At 37.8% G+C, this 18,421-nt stretch overlaps 1 protein-coding gene across 3 annotated transcripts in view; it reads right to left on the minus strand.

The window, feature by feature from the left end:
* LOC124612509 (vesicle transport protein USE1) overlaps nucleotides 1–18,421 on the minus strand; it is a 133,635-nt gene that overhangs the window by 29,029 nt on the left and 86,185 nt on the right. For all 3 annotated transcript variants that reach the window (XM_047140755.1, XM_047140756.1, XM_047140754.1), the window contains exon 3: nucleotides 14,359–14,408. In XM_047140755.1, the coding sequence (XP_046996711.1) occupies nucleotides 14,359–14,408 (50 nt within the window). The remainder of the gene's footprint in view (nucleotides 1–14,358; nucleotides 14,409–18,421) is intronic.

An 18,421-nucleotide genomic window follows, 5' to 3' on the forward strand; every position in this document is an offset into this window, starting at 1 on the left:
GAGCCCCAATTGCACATAGTTCGAAATTTCTGCTGTAGGCAGATTTTTTATTTACTTGGCTGTGTGAAGAAATTCATGTGGAGGAAGAGAGTTAGGCTTATGTTTTGTGCTTTTGACTTTCAAGTGTAAAAGTGTCATCTGTAAAATAGCAAATACAAGAAGGTAGTTTTGTGGGACCTCATCTCATTAAAGAGAAAGGAACAAACACTGCACTGCCTACAGCCATTACAAAATATGTTAAATGTAGTCACAGTTGGGAATATGGACATCCATCACCTGTATAATGGAATGACAATGATGAAAATTTGTGATTAGGACTCAAACCCGGATTTCCCACTTATCGCACACTTACTAACAATGCCTAGGCACATTCACTCTTGTGTTAACAGTTAACAGTTAAGCTCATTTCACATTCATGCTGAATTAATCATTGCTGCATATCATTTCCACATTAATTTAACAGGTTATTATTGTTCACGGAAGCCTTTATGTTCTAATAGCAATATATTTCTCCGACAGAAGTTACTGACCAACAACCATAATGCTGTTTCAGCCACAATTTTCATAGATAATTCTGTTCACCTTTCTTTAAATACATCAAATCAGTAAAATACTTCTGTGGTCCAACATAATACTTTCAACTAATAATCATACTTTATAGCAAATTCTTCGACCATTTATGTGCAATATGGGTGGACGTGGCCACCTCTTATGTAACCCAAACCACGACTCTCGGGACACTAACTCTGTGCGTGACCAGTAGCACATGGGCACCATTCATGCTAAAAGCAAGACAGCGCTCCCACCAGAGAAACAGCACACTCTGCTTTGAAAATTCCAGAAGCCAGCGGCGAGTAAGAAGTATGATATTACTATATCATAACGCCAATACAAAATCAACTGCAAAAATAAGGTACTGCACTTCCATTAATTCACACCTGAACTCGCTATCAACTCATACCTCCAAAGATAGCATTACTCCTTGCGGTTATTGGCGCAAACATAATGATGTATCTTAAACAGAATGAATGACCTTCACGATGCCAAACAGCACAGATTTCAAAAACATTGTTAGTGCAAATCCCAACTCACACATGATGCCCTGAAAGCCATAGATGAAGAGAGCTAGGTATAAGTAATATTTCCTTACTTACAAAAAGCATTTCACTATTTACCACACTAACACTTAGTAATGGAAGTCTGGGATATTAAACTAAATTTGTGACTGGATTGAGGATTCTTGTAAGGGTGGACACAGGGAAGTGTGTTTGGATCCTTATTGTTTATGTTATATGTTAATGACCTGGCAAACAGTATTATAATAATCTCAGACTTTTGCAGATAATGAAGTATTCTGTGATGAGAAAAGCTGCACGAAGAACAGTCATTTTGTGATAAGATTCCAAAGTGGTGCAAAGTTTGGCAGCATGCTTTAAAATACAAAACATGACTCACTGCCAGACCCAAACTTTCGCAAGTTGTCAACCATGTGTCTACAGCCAGCGCTCATACATTCATATGTATAAACCCATACAGGGGACGCATTTTAATTGAAAGTTGCTTGCTGGTGTTGGCGGATAAATACGATACTGCAGTCTTCAATTTATGTGATTTTTGTTCCATTTAATGTAATAATATAGTTTCCCTGACATAATTGTAATGTAATAACTGATATAACTTTGTTTCCACATTGTACGTTCCAAACATTTATTGTCATTCATATTGATCTTATCTGTTCTTTGTAAAATGTATCTGGCAGATCGAACGAGAAATAAGTAAGTGCTAACTCGCTGGATAAAAGATCTGCAAGGGTAGATTTGATCTATCCAGGACAGGATCAATATAGGTTCCCTTGCAAGGTAGGGCGTGCACAATTTGCAGAATCAGTTGGAAATATTCAAGTTCTGTCACTGAAATCTCCTCATATGTGGCCAGCTAATATTCACCCCAGTTCTAAGCATTGCATCACCCAACACGCCTTGTGGCTTTCTTGAATTAGTATTTTAAGATATTGATTTCTCTCTTAATTCCTTTTCCAAAAAATTTGGAGCAATTTTGTCACATCCCTGGATGTATAGACAGTTGCAAATCAAATTTAACCCTCAACTTTCGTGGTTTTAAACCAGTATTTTTCCAAGAAGCTATTCAGACCTCGCATACGAGAAGTTTTCTTTTTCTTGCTTCAAAGACAACATATATTCAAGTTTCTTCTCACAATCTAGTGAACTCATGACATTTTACTCATAAATCATTTATTTGTTTTGTAGCAGTCTGCTTCAGCTTCTCAGTAGCAATATTCTTTGCATCCTCTGCTTGAATCTTCTACTTCAAAATATGTTTTTTGTCCAGGGATGAAGCATCTGCATCCATAATGAGAATGTTAGCATCCGATTTGGCACTATCACCACCCGTACAGGTATTTTGAGCCCGTTGTATTGAACATTCTGGAAGAAGAATTGGTGTGTTTCATGATTATTTAGGTGCAGCCTTGTATTCCTTTATTTGCCTTTTTCACAAGTATTCATGAGCCTCTGGATTTTCCTTCATATATTTGTCTCGAATCTCCTTACCTATGTTCCACTTCTCCTCATCATTCTCCTTAACCATGGATTTCAGTTCATCCCTAAATTCTTTTACCCTTCCCTCATTACCTTCCCTTACTACTATCTCCATTTATTTCTTGCACTGAGTAACATCACTATGTCCACTGTTTCTTTCTCTTTACTGAGATGAGGTCAATCGTTAGGGAAGATAAAGAGGAAAGGGTAAAAGAATTTAGGGATGTACTGAAATTAACGGTTAAGGAGAGTGACGAGGGAAAAGTGAAGATATGTAAGGAGAATTAAGACAAATATGTGAAGGAAAATCCAGAGGATTGTGAAGGTATTTGAAATGAGGCAAATAAAGGACCTCAAGGATGCGCATAAAGAATCGCAAAACACACCAATTCTTCTTCCAGAATATTTGATACAAATGGAGTCAACATTCAAACTATTGCACTCTTAGATGACACAGTGAGTAGCACATGTACAGATGGTGATAGTACTGAATCGGATGCTAACATTCTCATTATGGATTCAGATGCTTCGTCAGTGGACAAAAAATATATTTTGGAGTGGAAGATTAAAGCACAGGATGCAAAGATTATTGCTACAGAGATGCTGAAGCAGAGTGATACAAAATAAACACAAGATTTACAAGTAAAATGTCAAGAGTTCACTAGATCGTGACAAGAAACTTGAAGATGTGTTGTCTTCGAAGCAAGGAAAAGGAAAGTTCTTGTATGAAAATTTGAGATCATGTTCTTGGAAAAATACTGGTACAAAAGCACAAAAGTTGAAAGTTTAAATCTGATTTGTAAGTGTCCGTACATTGAAAGATATGACAAAATGTAATCCGAATTTTTGGAAAAGGAATTAGAGAGAAATCAGAATCTTCAGTACCAGTTCAAGAAAGCCACAATGTTTGCTGGGTGATGCAATGCGTACTGTGTGAAGTTCATAGTCATCTAAGTAGCAGGATAACTGGAACTGTGGAGCAGTGGGGTGAATATTAGCTGGCCACACACAAGCAGATTGTAGCAACCGGCTTTGAATATTTCCAACAGATTCTGCAAAATCTGAAAGCCCTAACTTGTGAGGGAACATAAATCAATCCCGTCCTGGACTGTTTGAATCTAGCCTTACACATCTTTGATCCCCCCACTGACGGGAAAGCCCCATTGTATTAGAAACATGCTGCTTGGGGCCCAAAATTTGCTTTGGTGTGTAAGAGTGTCAGTTCCACCTGAGCCGCCTTAAAAAGATGATCACGAGAACATGGACGGTATGCGGTCAAGAATAAAAGAAATTAACGTCTGGAAATGAAATCATTTAGACAGTCAGAGGATGATTTTAAATTATAAATGACCGTAACATACTTATCAGCAATGGCAGACTCAATTCAAAACATGTTAACTGCATGAATATAGTTGCAGGGTGAGGATAATCTTGCTTGTGATACAAGTAGAATAAACTGAGTGCTGTCACATCAGTGTGAATTTCATGTAACTAGGTCACATTAATGATTGTATTTTGGTTTGAGTTTTGATTGAAATTATAGGAATGGTAGGTAGTGCACGTGTCAGCAGGCACACGATTAAGAACTTTCTTGAACTGGAATGTGCCCTTCTAAATAAGTTCAGTTTCCATGCCGTTGTAGCCATCAAGCCCTATTGCCTATCAAAGTTGTGACAGCCAAAATACGTGATTAGCTCAATTTACAGTATTTGCATTAGCGAAGCCACAGCCTGGAGGAAACGCCACTTGCTTGCACTTTTCTGGAGTTCCGCGTGTTTGATTATCCCACACTGCTTTGCTGAGCTATACATTTCTTGATGTGAAATATGTTGTGTTTCATGTGAGCAAAAACTGGACACAAAATGACGTAAGTAAAATCAACGTCTTTAATAACAAACATTTTGTAGATCTCAAAAGAGAGCCACATTGAAAACATATTTCATATCAGAACATTGATTACATTTTATTCAATAAAACAAAATATGTTTGGTGAAAACAACATGCTTAGTTCCACTGGACAGATTTAAAATACCTTCAATAATTTCAGAAAAGAACTCAGAGAAGTGCAAGCTTCTTGAAAGAAGCAAGAAGGGGGAGGGGGATAATTGTATAAACAAAGACTATGGTGAGTGCCAATGAAAAGCTGCTTGTATTACGTTCATTATTGTATTACCAATAACTGTGTTGTCTTCATTATTCTACAGGTATTAAGAACCGTTGTTCACAAAGAATCAAGAACACTGTTTTTCTACTGTATCAAACCTAAATGATTTTCAGAGGAGTGTCCACAATTCTGAATCATTTTCATATGTTTAGAATGTTTCCTTTTGGCATTGCATTTTCCGGCCCATTTTGTGCAACTTTTCTTTCGAGAAGTTCGTGAGTACATAGCATACACATTGCCAGCTACTGCCACAATTTTCTTCCTACTGTTGCCAATATTAACCTCCTGTGAACTGAATAAACAAGCTTCAAAACCCAAAAATGTACTACAGAAAATAATGCCTAAAAATGTATTTTCGGGGAGACACAATCACAACTACTGAAATCCATCACCTGTGGCCTCTGGCCTGTTGACCAAGTACCACAGTCCTGGATCTCCATGGATAAATAACGAAAATCCATCAATTTACACCACACACGAAGCGACCCTCTCTTCTGGCAAGTCTGAGAGACCAGATCTGTTGGTCATGGCCTACGTGCTAGTGGACAACAATGGGCTGGAGATCGGCAGACCAAATCCAGTCAAAAATATCCACAGAACTGGTCCTCAGCTCTGATGTGTCATAGAAATCTGCCTGTGTGCAGCCAGTATTAGAGTAAAATGAAAGAGACGAGAAGCAATTGGAGTGAATAAAAAATACAAATGAAGGAAATGAGAGTAGACGCTATTACCATGGAGATGGTTACAGCTCACCTAATTAAAGACAGTACAGCAGAAGAAGACGGAATGACAGCGGAGTGCTTCATCAAGATCAAATGCAAACTTGTGCAAAACAGAACAGGCAGAGCTAAGGGGAGGTTGCCAACCTTCACCTGCATATGTGGCCACTGAGCAACAATCAGTGCTCTGACACACTAGCCACGCCATTCTCAGTAGAAGAAAAATAACAAAAATCAGCATGTTAAGATATTTTCCAATTACAAACACCGTATTTTCTCTTTTACATTCGTTACACAACAGAAACTTTTATATATTTCTTTACCTTATGCTAATTAATATATTTGAACTATTATTCACATTATATTTGCTTTGTCAAGTTCTTTACTCTTGAAGTATAAATATTTTCAATTTTGCTTCTGTGCCTATAAATGCACCAATATAGAACAAAGTTTTGTTATCATGATTGGAAATTTTGAAACAGATAGTAATTATTCTTGTGCTATGTTTTCCTATTAAACAACCAGAGCAAACAGATTCTTGCTTGAGTAATAACATTCTATTTTACGTACAGTCTCAAGGCGCTTCACCATGTAAGGCAAACAGTAGGTAACTAATTAGCTTCCAGTCTGATGAATATATATGAATCATTTGATTGTTTTTATGTACTAAAGTGCACTTATAAGTATAATTAAGATGTGAGATTAATTTTTTTTGCTTAACATGAGCAATGATTATGTGTAGGAGACACCTGAAGTATCGTAATTGCTGAGTCTGTGGATATGTGTCTGAAAAAGTAAAAGTCATACACCATTACACTGTCAAGGGGTATTTTCAGTGGTGTTGCACTAGATAAAACAGAAAGGTATACAATGTTTCCAAATTGTTTGAGAGGTGATGACTTTGTAATGACACTGCTTTTTTCTGTGCAACCTGTGAACATAACTTCTGCAGATTTCAAACAATGGAAAATCCACAATGGAACAATGATAATATATGAAAAAGATAATTGCTACTCACCGTACAGCAGAGATGCTGACTTGCAGACAGGCACAACAAAAAGACTGTCAAACAAAGCCTTAGGCCAAACAGGCCTTCATCAGAAAACACACACACACACACACACACACACACACACACACACACACACACACACACCTCTTACACAACAATCTCTGGCTGCCTTTGCCTTTGTTTGACAGTCTTCTTGTTGTACCTATTTGTGTCTCAGCACCTCTGCTGCATGGTGAGTGGAAACTATCTTTCCATATTACTGCTGTAAAGGCGTCTTCATATTAATCTACAGAGATTTATATGAAGATACCTTTACACTAGTAAGATATGTCCTTGCTTATTGGAAAGTTAATACTTAGGGTACAGAGATTTAATTGGACGGCATTACGTAGTTTTGACACTATTCTCATGGATACTGATTTGATATTTTTTTTGTTTCATTTAGGTATCTGACCAATTCAGTTTCCTTGTATATTCTTTGTCAACTTACCATATCTATAAACAAAATGTAAACAAATTGTAAATCTTTGGTGTAGGGATCAGAGAATGTGAAGCATGCCTGATATTTTTATTGTACTACAGTATGATGACTCAGGAGGAAGCGACTGCTGGGTTGTTCATTAGTATGTAGTTATTTGTTTCTCTGGGGATGTTATTGTTGGGTCAAAATTTTCTTTGGGATTCCAAATTTCTTTTTGGGGTAATGCTATCTTTGATGTTATGCAGTAGTGATATTGCACTCCTTACTCATCACTGGCTTCTGGAATTTTCATTCAAAGCTGAGCATGCTTTTTCTCTGGCAGACACATTGTCTTGCTTTTAACATCAATAATGCCCAACCACTACTGGTCACACACAGCGTTAGTGTGCAGAGAATCGTAGTTTGGGTTACATAAGAAGAGATCAACTGTAGCGGCTTGTTGCATAAATGCTGCAAAGAATTTATTGGAAAATATGATTATTTGTTGAAACTATTACATTGGATGATAGTGTAAAAGTATTTTAGTGATTCATAGTATCTTGGTTGTTGGTCAGTAACTTCTGTCAGAGAAATGTTTTGCTACTGGAACGTAACTGAAAAGGCTTCCATGAACAGTTCCAACTGTTAAATTAATGTGGAAATGCAATGCAGCTATGGTTACTTCAGCATACATGTGAAATGAGCTTAACTACTGATACAAGTGTGGATATGCCTGGGCATTGTTAGGAAGTGTGTTACTTTCTAAAATGATAATAAATTGAAGTAAAGTTGATTTATACTGTTAATATTTCAAAGTGACATTTTCCATCTTTCAATTGAGAGACTTTAACACCTGAAAAATATAAGAGACATGTTTTCATATTAAGAAAACATGGTCAGGTTTATTTAGTAACTAAGCTCATTCTCTCTGTAAAGCCCCCATACACGAGTCCAACAGCTGCATAATAACTAAAATAACAAAAGACTTTACAGAATAGACTATAAGTTTCTACAAGGGATGAATGTGAATTATATTTGACAGTAGTTTTGTAGATCTCTTCTGATACCTTTCTAGTCGGTGTGCTTTCTTCTTGCTGGGGCACAATTTTTTTTGTTCAAGGTTATCTCAAGTCACAAATTCCGTATGGAATCTGATAGGCACTGCATTGGGTCATGATGTCTGATTCAGTTTTAATCATTTCACCTCTTTTTTAACACCAGCGCCACTAATATCTTTCTCACTCATCTTTGCTGTGGAGCAAGAATTAAACTGAAACAGTACTTCTGTATCTCCCTTTGGTGGTGGTGGTGGTGGTGGTGGTGGTGGTGGTGGGGGGGGGGGGGGGGGGAGGGGTTAGGAACACCTGAAAGTAGATTTCAGCATTTCTCCTTTGGCTTTACTAATCTCAGCTTCAGTTCCTATGTCATCCATGAGTATCTAGGCACTACCTTTGGTGCCACATACAATCTTTACATACAACCAAATTTCTTTGGCTTGTGTGAGAGATCTTTCAGTAAGATTCTTTCACAGAAATTGTTGGACACTTACGCATCGCCCTTCTGACAACCAAATGTGTTTTCATTTAGCATATCTCCATCTATAGCCCTACGCTCTGGTTTTACGCATAGTGTTCTGTTTCCGAACAGAAGCCATATACCATTGAGGGTCACTCTCACATGAACTGTTCTACTAGATACCTATGTAGTGCCCTGTCAACTACTTTTCTAAATCTGAATCACTGTTTCCCATACACGTAATGCCCTGAGCTGACGGTTTTACATTATTTCTTGAGACATGAACAACTGCCTCTCTATTTACTTTACTGAACATGTAAATCTTTGTACTTGTCATTTTCTTTTTCTAATCTGGTATCATATATGCTGCAGCCCCTGGCCCCAAGGGGGCTGCAGCGAGTTTCAGTTTGGAAATCCTCAAATAGCTCAGGTCTATTTGTTACCATTAGTTCTAATATATTTGTGTCATGACTGCATTTATGAACTAACTTCTGTTGGTAGTCTTCAGAGAAAGCATTTAGTATTGTTTCACATGGTGTCTTGTGCCATCCATCACTTACATCTTACAATTATCCTAATCAATTGCTAGATGATTCAAGTCTCCTTCAATGATGACTTTGTGATTGGGGAACATATTGTCACATCGAAACAACAATCAAGTCCAAATCCAAAGGCAGGGTCATCGACAAAGTACAACACTTACACAGAAAGTACATTTATTATTGACAACAACTTATGGCCAAAACAGAACTGAACTCCTGAATGGAGAATGCAGCTATTTATATAAACATCGAATATTCTAGAATACTGGTATTCATACAAACCTATTCCAGCACATAAGAACATTACAAATCTAAGCTGTTTCAAGAACATTTCTGAAATTCTGGTGGTTGACATTCAACTGGCAACCCACAGATGTCCTGTAGAAACCTCTTCAAAGAACTGGGTATACTAACTACTGCCTCTCACTAATTTACTCCTTAATGAAATTTGTCCTAAATAATGTATCTCTTTTTTCAACAAACAGCTCAGTTCATACATACAATACCAGGAACAAAAATGATCTGCACAAGGACTTAGAAGCACTTACTTTAGTTCAAAAAGGGGTCCGCTACTCAGGAACACTCATCTTCAATAATTTGCCAGCAAACATAAAAAATTTAGTTACAAATAAAGATCAGTTTAAAAGGAGCCTCAAAGACTTACTAGTGGCCAACTCCTTCTACTCCATTGACGAATTTTTTAATAGAAACAAATGATGTATTGTATACATGCATACTATTAGTATTGTTATTTCAACTTTAAAAAAAGAAAAATTAAAAAAACTGACATGTTCCACATCCACGAGGATCTCCTCAGCACAGATCTATGGAACGAAAATGTAATGTAATGTAATCTAATCTAATCCAACCCAACCACCAACAATTATTCGTTATTTAGTATTTATCATTTCTGAAATGCTCTAGAAATATCTTATTTTGTAATGTTATTATAGGCTGGAATATTCAATGCTTGCATAAATACCAACATTCTGGAATATTCAGTGTTTGTATAAATAGCTGCTCTCTCCATCCAGGAGTTCAGTTCTATTCTGGCTGTATGCTGATGTCAGTAATACATGTGCTTTCAGTTCTAAGAGTTGTACTTCAATTGATGACCATGCCTTTGGATCTGAACTTGACTGTAGTGTCAACATGGCACTTTTTGGTGGAGACACTGAATAACACAAGCACATTCTGAGAAAACTTCTCGCATTAAGAACATATTGAGGAATCTGAAAATCTGTGACTGCTGTTATTTTCTCTGGATCAGGGCTGATTCCATCACCATTCACTACATGCTCCAAGACTTTTATTTCTAGGAAAATGAAGTGAATCACATAAATTAGTGCTTTAAAAGTCCTATACAGCTATAATTATCTGGACTGGATGGAGAACTATCTAATCTAAAAAATCCCTCACACAGTCACCTGCCTGGTTAGCAGCCTCTGATGTGTGCTGCATCCATGTCCCATTTAGGGGACCCTACAGTTTTCAACCTTGTGGCACAAGTCTAGAAAGTCATTGGCCTGCTTGTCACAGAACCTACAAAGTCTCTGCTCCAAGCCTAGAACTGTTTAACCATTGCTTCACTTGGACATCACCTCAATTGTTGTTATTTTGTGTATTAATGTGACTGTGATCCTGAGCAAATGACAACTGTGAGAGACAGAAAATGTCCAAGACACTCACATTAGTCCTAATGCTTAATGACACAGTATGGGAATGAATGGCCACTGCCAACTTGTGGCCATGAGCTGACGTCATCACATGCTGCTGAGCACAACATGCTCAATGTAGTGCATCCACTCATTACTTACTGTTTTACTGATCTATTTAACAAAGACATCTGTATACCTGATTATATCTCTTACTACTCTTCAGTTATTTAACTTCTGACTTACAAGTTTACTGTTTTTTTTTCTCTGTTCTTGGCAGCATCTTCAAAAATCTTGAATGCATATTTAATATTGAAACATAGCAAATCATACTCCATTTACAATAAGTGCAGCTCTTCCTTGGTCTGTTTTGTTGTAGTTACTTCAGTTTGTTAACATTATAAATAAGGAATATGTTCCTATGCTTGGTGTTCAGATCAGGGAAGGAGTAAAGGTACCTCTGGTACCGCACGCCGCAGAAATTGAATCCATGCCAGACGTCACGGATGTCGAAGACCCATAAAGGTCTCTGCACCATCGCGCCGTAAGCTGTGGCGGTGCGCGCCTCCTGGCCCGCTTTTAGTGTGGGGGCGCCACAGTGGAACACGTGGTCCCAGTGGCCAATAGCGGTGCTCCCAATAGCGTACTTAAGCGCTGGCCTCTCGCTCAGCCAATCAGTCTAATCTCACTTATGTCGGTTTACACCTCACTTTGCGCTAGACTGCTTACTTCCTGGTTCGTGTACGAGTGGACATGTTTGTTTCCTTGTGACTCAGTTGTTCAGTCTTGTTGTATTCGTTCTGTCCTTCGTTGGTCGTGTCCGTCCTCTTCCGTTGTGTCGTTGTTAGTGGGCCTCTCCGCGGGTCCCGCCGCGCCTATCGTCATTGCTACCCCGTGACCGTCCTGGTCGCAGTTACAACAGTAACCACTCACTGCATAGTTGTGTCAAAGCAGGCAACAGCTCCAAGCCTCAACTACACATATTGAATCCTAATATGTATATATAGTTGCTCCACTTGACACTGTCAAATTTATTCCTTAACTCTCTATTCAAGAAATTCTTTTTCATTGCCTGTGTTGTATAATTTATCACCCTCTCCTGGCCTCTTATTTTCATGGAACATTTTTTTAGTTCACTGTTAATTTGTGTGCATTACTTTTTGCAAATGTTAAACCTGTCCTCTTTTGTTTCCATGTAGCTTTTTAGCAACTGACAAAGACCGCTTTGTATACAATTTCATTATTTGTAATTATATCCATCCTTTGGCAAATCTATACTTTCAGTATGTTGTTATTGTTAATTATTTGAAACCAGTGGTTCACAAAATCTGGACATGACTGATATTGTGACTTTTTATTCACCTTTCTATTAGTGCTTTAGTTTCTATGTGCTTGTTAATTATTGTAAGTGGCTTAGTGGCTCAGTTAGTAAATGATGTTTATGTGATCAAAGATTTGAGATTTTATCGCTAGTCAGTCCTGCACAATTTTCTTCTGTTTTTTTCCTTCAGTCTAGAATTGATTTGTGCACGTGTAAAAAAATCTCAAAATATTTCAAATAGTGCACTAATTGATTGGAACCTGACTGTAGTGAACCTGTCTTGCTAAACTGTCTAGACCACTCAAACTGCAAACTTACTCTTCAATTAAAACCAAATTCTGCATTCTTAACATTAACAACTTTACTTCTAGCATAATTAAAATTATGCTTAGTCTTTCATATTCTACTCCAAACTTATGATATGAATCAAAGATTTGCTTTTCAAATTCATTGCATTTTTCTCCTGGCATTCATGCTTTTATGTCACTGCATTTTCTGTCATTTTATTTCTAAGAGCCTATTTTTACTGTTATCTGTATTTTCTTTGTTTGCCAATAATTTTATTTTGCAAAAACAGACATAATGTCTTATGGGATAACAGCAATCAGTGATTTTATAATGTTACTTAAAATCCGTCTTGATTGCAATTTTTTTTTTCTTTTTTTTTTTCATATGACCAGTTTCGGTTCATTCAGAACCATCTTCAGATCTGATATTTCAGTTACAGGAGTAACCCGTCCAAAACCAGCAACTTTCACATGCTACGTAGCATGTGAAAGTTGCTGGTTTTGGACTGGTTACTCCTGTAACTGAAATATCAGATCTGCTACGTAGCATGTGAAAGTTGCTGGTTTTGAACGGGTTACTCCTGTAACTGAAATATCAGATCTGATGATGGTTCTGAATGAACCGAAACCGGTCATATGAATAAAAAAAAAAATTTGCAATCAAGACGGATTTTAAGTAACAATAATTTTATTGACTTGCACCTTCTTGTGATTGTCTTTCTTAAGCATGCAGTACTTACTTTGGCTTAATTACTTTGGTGTATTCTGAAAACCATTCTGTAATATGTCTACATTACATGTCTTCAAAGTCTTCTAAAATCATTTTAATTTCACAGAAGCATCTGCCATTTCTAAGTTAAGATTGGAACAAAGAGCCGCAGCTGAACTCATCAGAAAAATACTAGGGTCCTTTTCAATGATTTTAAATTTTGGATTCCTAGAACACTGTACAAACTGAAAATTTGCTAGGATTACATAATTAACTGCTTCACATAATATAATTTTATTGGTTCAATCATGACCAGTTTTGGGCGACTGTATGCCCATTTTCAAGTATACAAGGATCGTGTGGTGCATAACGGCTGCAGCCTGGTGTTCTGTGAATGGCAGCCACACAACTGATGGTTCTTGTACACCTGAAGATGGGGTTATTATCGCCTAAAACTGGTCTTGATTGAACCAATAAAACTATTTACAACTGAAGTGGTTAATTATCTGATTCTACCATGAAGCTCAGTTGTGAATGTCCTTTTAAGCAAGTCTTACGAAAATTTGCTGTTTTGTTCCACTGTGGCTGCCAGTAATTGCAGTATCAGTGAAAAACAACAAACATTCTCTTTCTACCAGCTATTTCATCCATAATAGGAGGAATGTTTGAGCCACTCAAGTTTGCATGTATTTAAAGCACTTGTCAATGGAGCTTTGACTCTATGTTGTGAACAAACTTAAAATCTCACGGCCTCTCCTGTAGCCTGGCCACAGGACACAAGTATGATGCCACTGGGTACACTACATAACATGGTACTGGAGACTAGTGTGTCTTTTATTTCTGACGGTGAGCATTTGAAAGCAAAATGAGTAAAACTATTTTGGATATATATGGACATGTTGACACACTTTCCTCTTCAGAAGCCTCAGCCAGAATTATGCTGTAGAAGGAAAGAAGACACACATGAAAAGATCTAGCCACAGACTTAGCAGACCTTAAGTTGAATGAATGAATTAACAAACTATGACATAAAGGCAACTAAATGATGTGGAACATGGTACAACTCAATAAAAAGGTCACATGGCTTATCCTAAGTTGAAGGATATTCTGTCCTTTCCCTCATCATTATTTTTGTTTTTATCCTTTCTTCTCTTCAAGGGCAACAGTGGTGTTCAGAATGTGCAAGTTAGCACTGAAAATATCTTTCTCTCTCTGTGTTGTATGCAGTCTTTTGAGTGTTATTCACATTTCAAAAGATTTTTACTGTCATTACCAAAATAACAAATTGCTGAAGGGGGAATAAGATTTATCAAATTTTATATAGCTCTTTCATATCAAAACAACACAGAACAGAACTGAAAGTATGCAGTAGTGCTATCTAAAACTGAAAAATTCAGCATCAAATTTTCTACTTACTTGGGCAACTTCTGAAGACTTGAAATCATCTCATCAAGGGCTAAAATATACTGAAAAGAATTGCACGATGCATTAGAACAGAGCATTGAAAGTAAGAAGTAACAGATAAACATAGAATGTTATTTACCTTTATCATTTTGACTAGAAAATATATGCCAATTGTGCCAAGTGAATTATTTCTTACTGAATATTCTGTTAGATTACCTTAGCTGCATCACATTTACTTTTTGAGAGTAAACATATGTTTTTCAAGATGAATTTTCAAATTTAATATATTATATGGAGAAAACTGTAATACTGGCTGGTGCAAAAAGAATATTAGGCTTTTGAAGCTCTGTGACATTTATTAACTCTGGCTTACATTAACAGAATCTCCATGAAATTGGAAAACAAATCGAACTGCTTAAAACTTTAACGTGGCCACCTTTTGTCATCTGGCATACATTCATTCAGTCAACAGGAGAATTATTCCACCACTTTAATTAGCATATCTGGAGTAACTGATGTTTTTTCAGTCCTGTTTCAGTAGTTCCACAGGTAATCTGGTAGTGAAGGCGCATGCACACAGTCCTTTTGAGTAATCAGTCTCCTGACTAGTTTGATAAGAGGTGCTATGAACTCCACTCTTGCGCCAATTTCTTTATCTCAGAGTAGCACTTACACCCTATGTCGGCAATTATTTTTTTGGAAGTACTCCAGTTTCTGTCTTTCCTTGGAGTTTTTATGTTCTGTTCACTCTAATACCATGCATGTTATTCCCTGTTGTCTTGACACAAGTCCTACCATCCTGTTCCATCTTATTGTTAAGTGTTTTCCATATGTTCTTTTCTTCACTGATTCTGTGTAGAATTTCCTCATTCCTTACTTTATTCTTTATGAATTACCAAAGAATGAAGCTGAATAGTGTGTGGCATGGAAATAAAAACCCTGTCATAAGCTCTGTCATTCATTTCATAGCAAAATCAAGCAGTTCAATACAGACTCCATTTAGCCTGTTGCTTACAGAAGTGTGCCACTGAGGAGAGACATCACCTTCTTGAGAAATAAAGTTCTCCACTTCACCTTGTAGTCAAGAAATGAACCACAGCTATAACATATGAAAGTATTTAGTTACAATCATACTTTTTTTCAGTGAAGACAAACAACACATAAATTTGTCTTTGTATATGACACACAGAAAAATCAGTTTTGGGGAGCCTTGTTTCTGGTGCAGAATCTTGTAGGGATTATCTGTCTTTGGTAAAACACTGAAAAAACAAGATTAAGAAAGTCTTCATGAACCAACATCTTGTTTTCAAAATTGCTACACAAACATTTATTTGTAGCTCTAGGGCTTGTGAAAATTGTAAATGTTATGAATATAGTTGCAAGCATTTCCTTACTATTCTCCTTGCTGACAATATTGAAAATGCGTTCATAGGTAGACTTCAGAACAGACTTGTCAGGGCTTAGAGCACACCCTCTCATACATTCAACATTTGGTTTAATTAATAAAAATGACAATGAGAAACCTTTCAGATGATTTTTCCCATTTTAGAGAGAGAGAGAGAGAGAGAGAGAGAGAGAGAGAGAGAGAAGGGAGAGGGGCAGAATGGAAATACAAGGTGTATCATAACTACTGAAATTTTCTAGCTGTGTCTATGAACCACACACCAATCAATTGTAGATGGATGGTTGCCTATCCTTACTTTTGTTTCACTCCTGGAGTTTCCATGATCACAATATTTGGTTCAGATACTGTGGGTTGAGCCAATCTCTTCTTACAAATACAGACAATTCTTCGAAACTAATTACACTACTTACAGAAGTTATTACCATGTGGAGCATCACAATTAAACTAAATGCGGAAAGGAAGTTAACATTGTTTTGCCAATTCATGCCTTGGCTTCGTTTACTTGAAGTTACAGTTTGAGGATAAAGTTTAGAAGCATAAGCACAAGTTGACTTGCATTCTAGTGATGAAGCATTACTGTGCACAGCATAAAATAATTGAAACTCTGATATTCCTTCTGAAACAGTCGGCTTACGACTCATTTGTTAATAGAATTACTGTTCATCCTGTTAAATAGTTTGTTTGTCTGAGAAGAATAAATGCTTTATATTTCAACAAGATGCACAGAAATTCACTGCAGTTGGGAAATATGTTTTGCTTTACAAATGAAACACACAATATAGCAATTCAGATACAATGTTCTACTGGTATTCTACTCTGTGAGTCACCTGAAGTGTGTGCCAGAGGATACTTCATGTACCACTGTCACTTCCCCTTTTTTCTTCTACTCAAGAACATTGTGCAGGACTATTGGTAAGCCAACATGTGAGCTCATATCTTTCTAATTTTACCTTGACTGTCTTTTTGTAAGACATACACTGATGGCCGAAACCTTACGACCACCTGCTTAATGGCATCTTGACCCACCTTTGAAATGCATTACAGAACTGACTCTGGGTGGCATGGATTCGACAGGCCACTGGCAGGTTTCCACATGTATGTGATACCAGATGTCTACCCACAGGTCACACAATTCCCATATATTACAGATAGGTAATTTGTGGGTGTGGAGTTGGCACTCTGTATATCCCAGGTGTATTCCATCAGATTCATATCAGAGAAATTTGTTGGCCAAGACATCAATTTGAGTTCAGCAGCATACTCCTCAAACCACTGTAGCCTGGTTCTGGCCTTTTGACTTGGTCAGTTATCCTGCTACGAGTTGTCACCGCTGTTGGGAAAGACATCAGACATGAAACGATGGAGGTGGTCCACAACAATATTCACATAGTCCACAGCTGTCCTGGTGCCTTCAATTACTACTGGTCTGAGGGAAGCAGGGATGTCCCCCATAACATAATACTGCCCCCGCTGGCCTGGGTCCAAGAAGGGGTGCATATTTTGAGCAACCATTTACTTCAATACAGTAGATCTGGGCACGATCACTGACTTTGTGTAGGAAGAAACATGGTTCATCTGACCAGGCAACATGTTTACATTGATCTTTGGCCCAATCTTGATTGTTTCGTGCCCACTGCAGTCTTAATTGACAATGTAATTAGGTGAACATCGGAATACATTGAGGTCATCTGGTGCAAATCTGTGTGTTCAACAATGTCAGCTAAACAACGCACAAAGAAAAACTTGTGCTCACACCAGCTTTGTACAGTCATCAGATCTCCCACATATCACCCCTTCCTTGCTTTATAGAGGGGGCATGCCTGTGACTTCCACATTTTTTAATGAACTGCAGATGTCCAACACTTTGTCACCTACTGCGGTTCTACCATCCCTCAACCACTTCCCATAGATGATTATTATGTACCATGTGAACAGTCAACATTCTTCACTATTTCCGTGATGCTTGACCCCATGTGTGGGACCATAACAACCTGCCCTTTGTCATAGTCACTTAAGTCATTGGATTTCCCAATTTGCAGCCTGTATTGTTGGTGGAGTGATTCCCCATTTACCTCTCCTCCATTTATACATTTTCCTTACAATGTCTCATGCCCACAACACCACCAGATGGCATTCAATCTTGCAATAAGCAATGGTGATAATGTTTCAGCAGTTTACCTGAATGAATGTCCAGCCCCTACACTGTAGCTAAAAGCAGAGTTCACCACCCAGTGGTGGCACACGTTGCTGCGACCTACATGCTCAATTTCAATGGCTGCTTCACAGCTCATGCTATCTGGATCCTTCCCCTGCCCCATCCCAACAGCACACAGTTCATTCCCTTAATACTCTTGTCCTCAATCTCCACTTGTCCCCTGCCCCCCCCCCCCCCCCCAAATCTGTCTCCACCCAGCCCAGGGCCAACTTCATTCATTCTGTACCCACACCCTCTTCCCTGAAATCTCCTCTTCCTCTGTTCTGTCATCATCTCCCAATTCATTCCTCTGTATCATCATCGTCATCATCATCATCATGTGCTGTTTGAATGTACTAGTGCTTGAGTCACATTCTTATCCTAGGTATCTGCTGTCTCTCCTTCTGACACTCCTAGCCTATGCACCTGCTGACTACCTTCCAGCCACCACAGCTACCAGGCCCCCTTCCCCAACA

This window comes from Schistocerca americana, chromosome 4, assembly GCF_021461395.2.
Source record: "Schistocerca americana isolate TAMUIC-IGC-003095 chromosome 4, iqSchAmer2.1, whole genome shotgun sequence".
NCBI classification, from domain to species: Eukaryota; Metazoa; Arthropoda; class Insecta; order Orthoptera; family Acrididae; genus Schistocerca; species Schistocerca americana.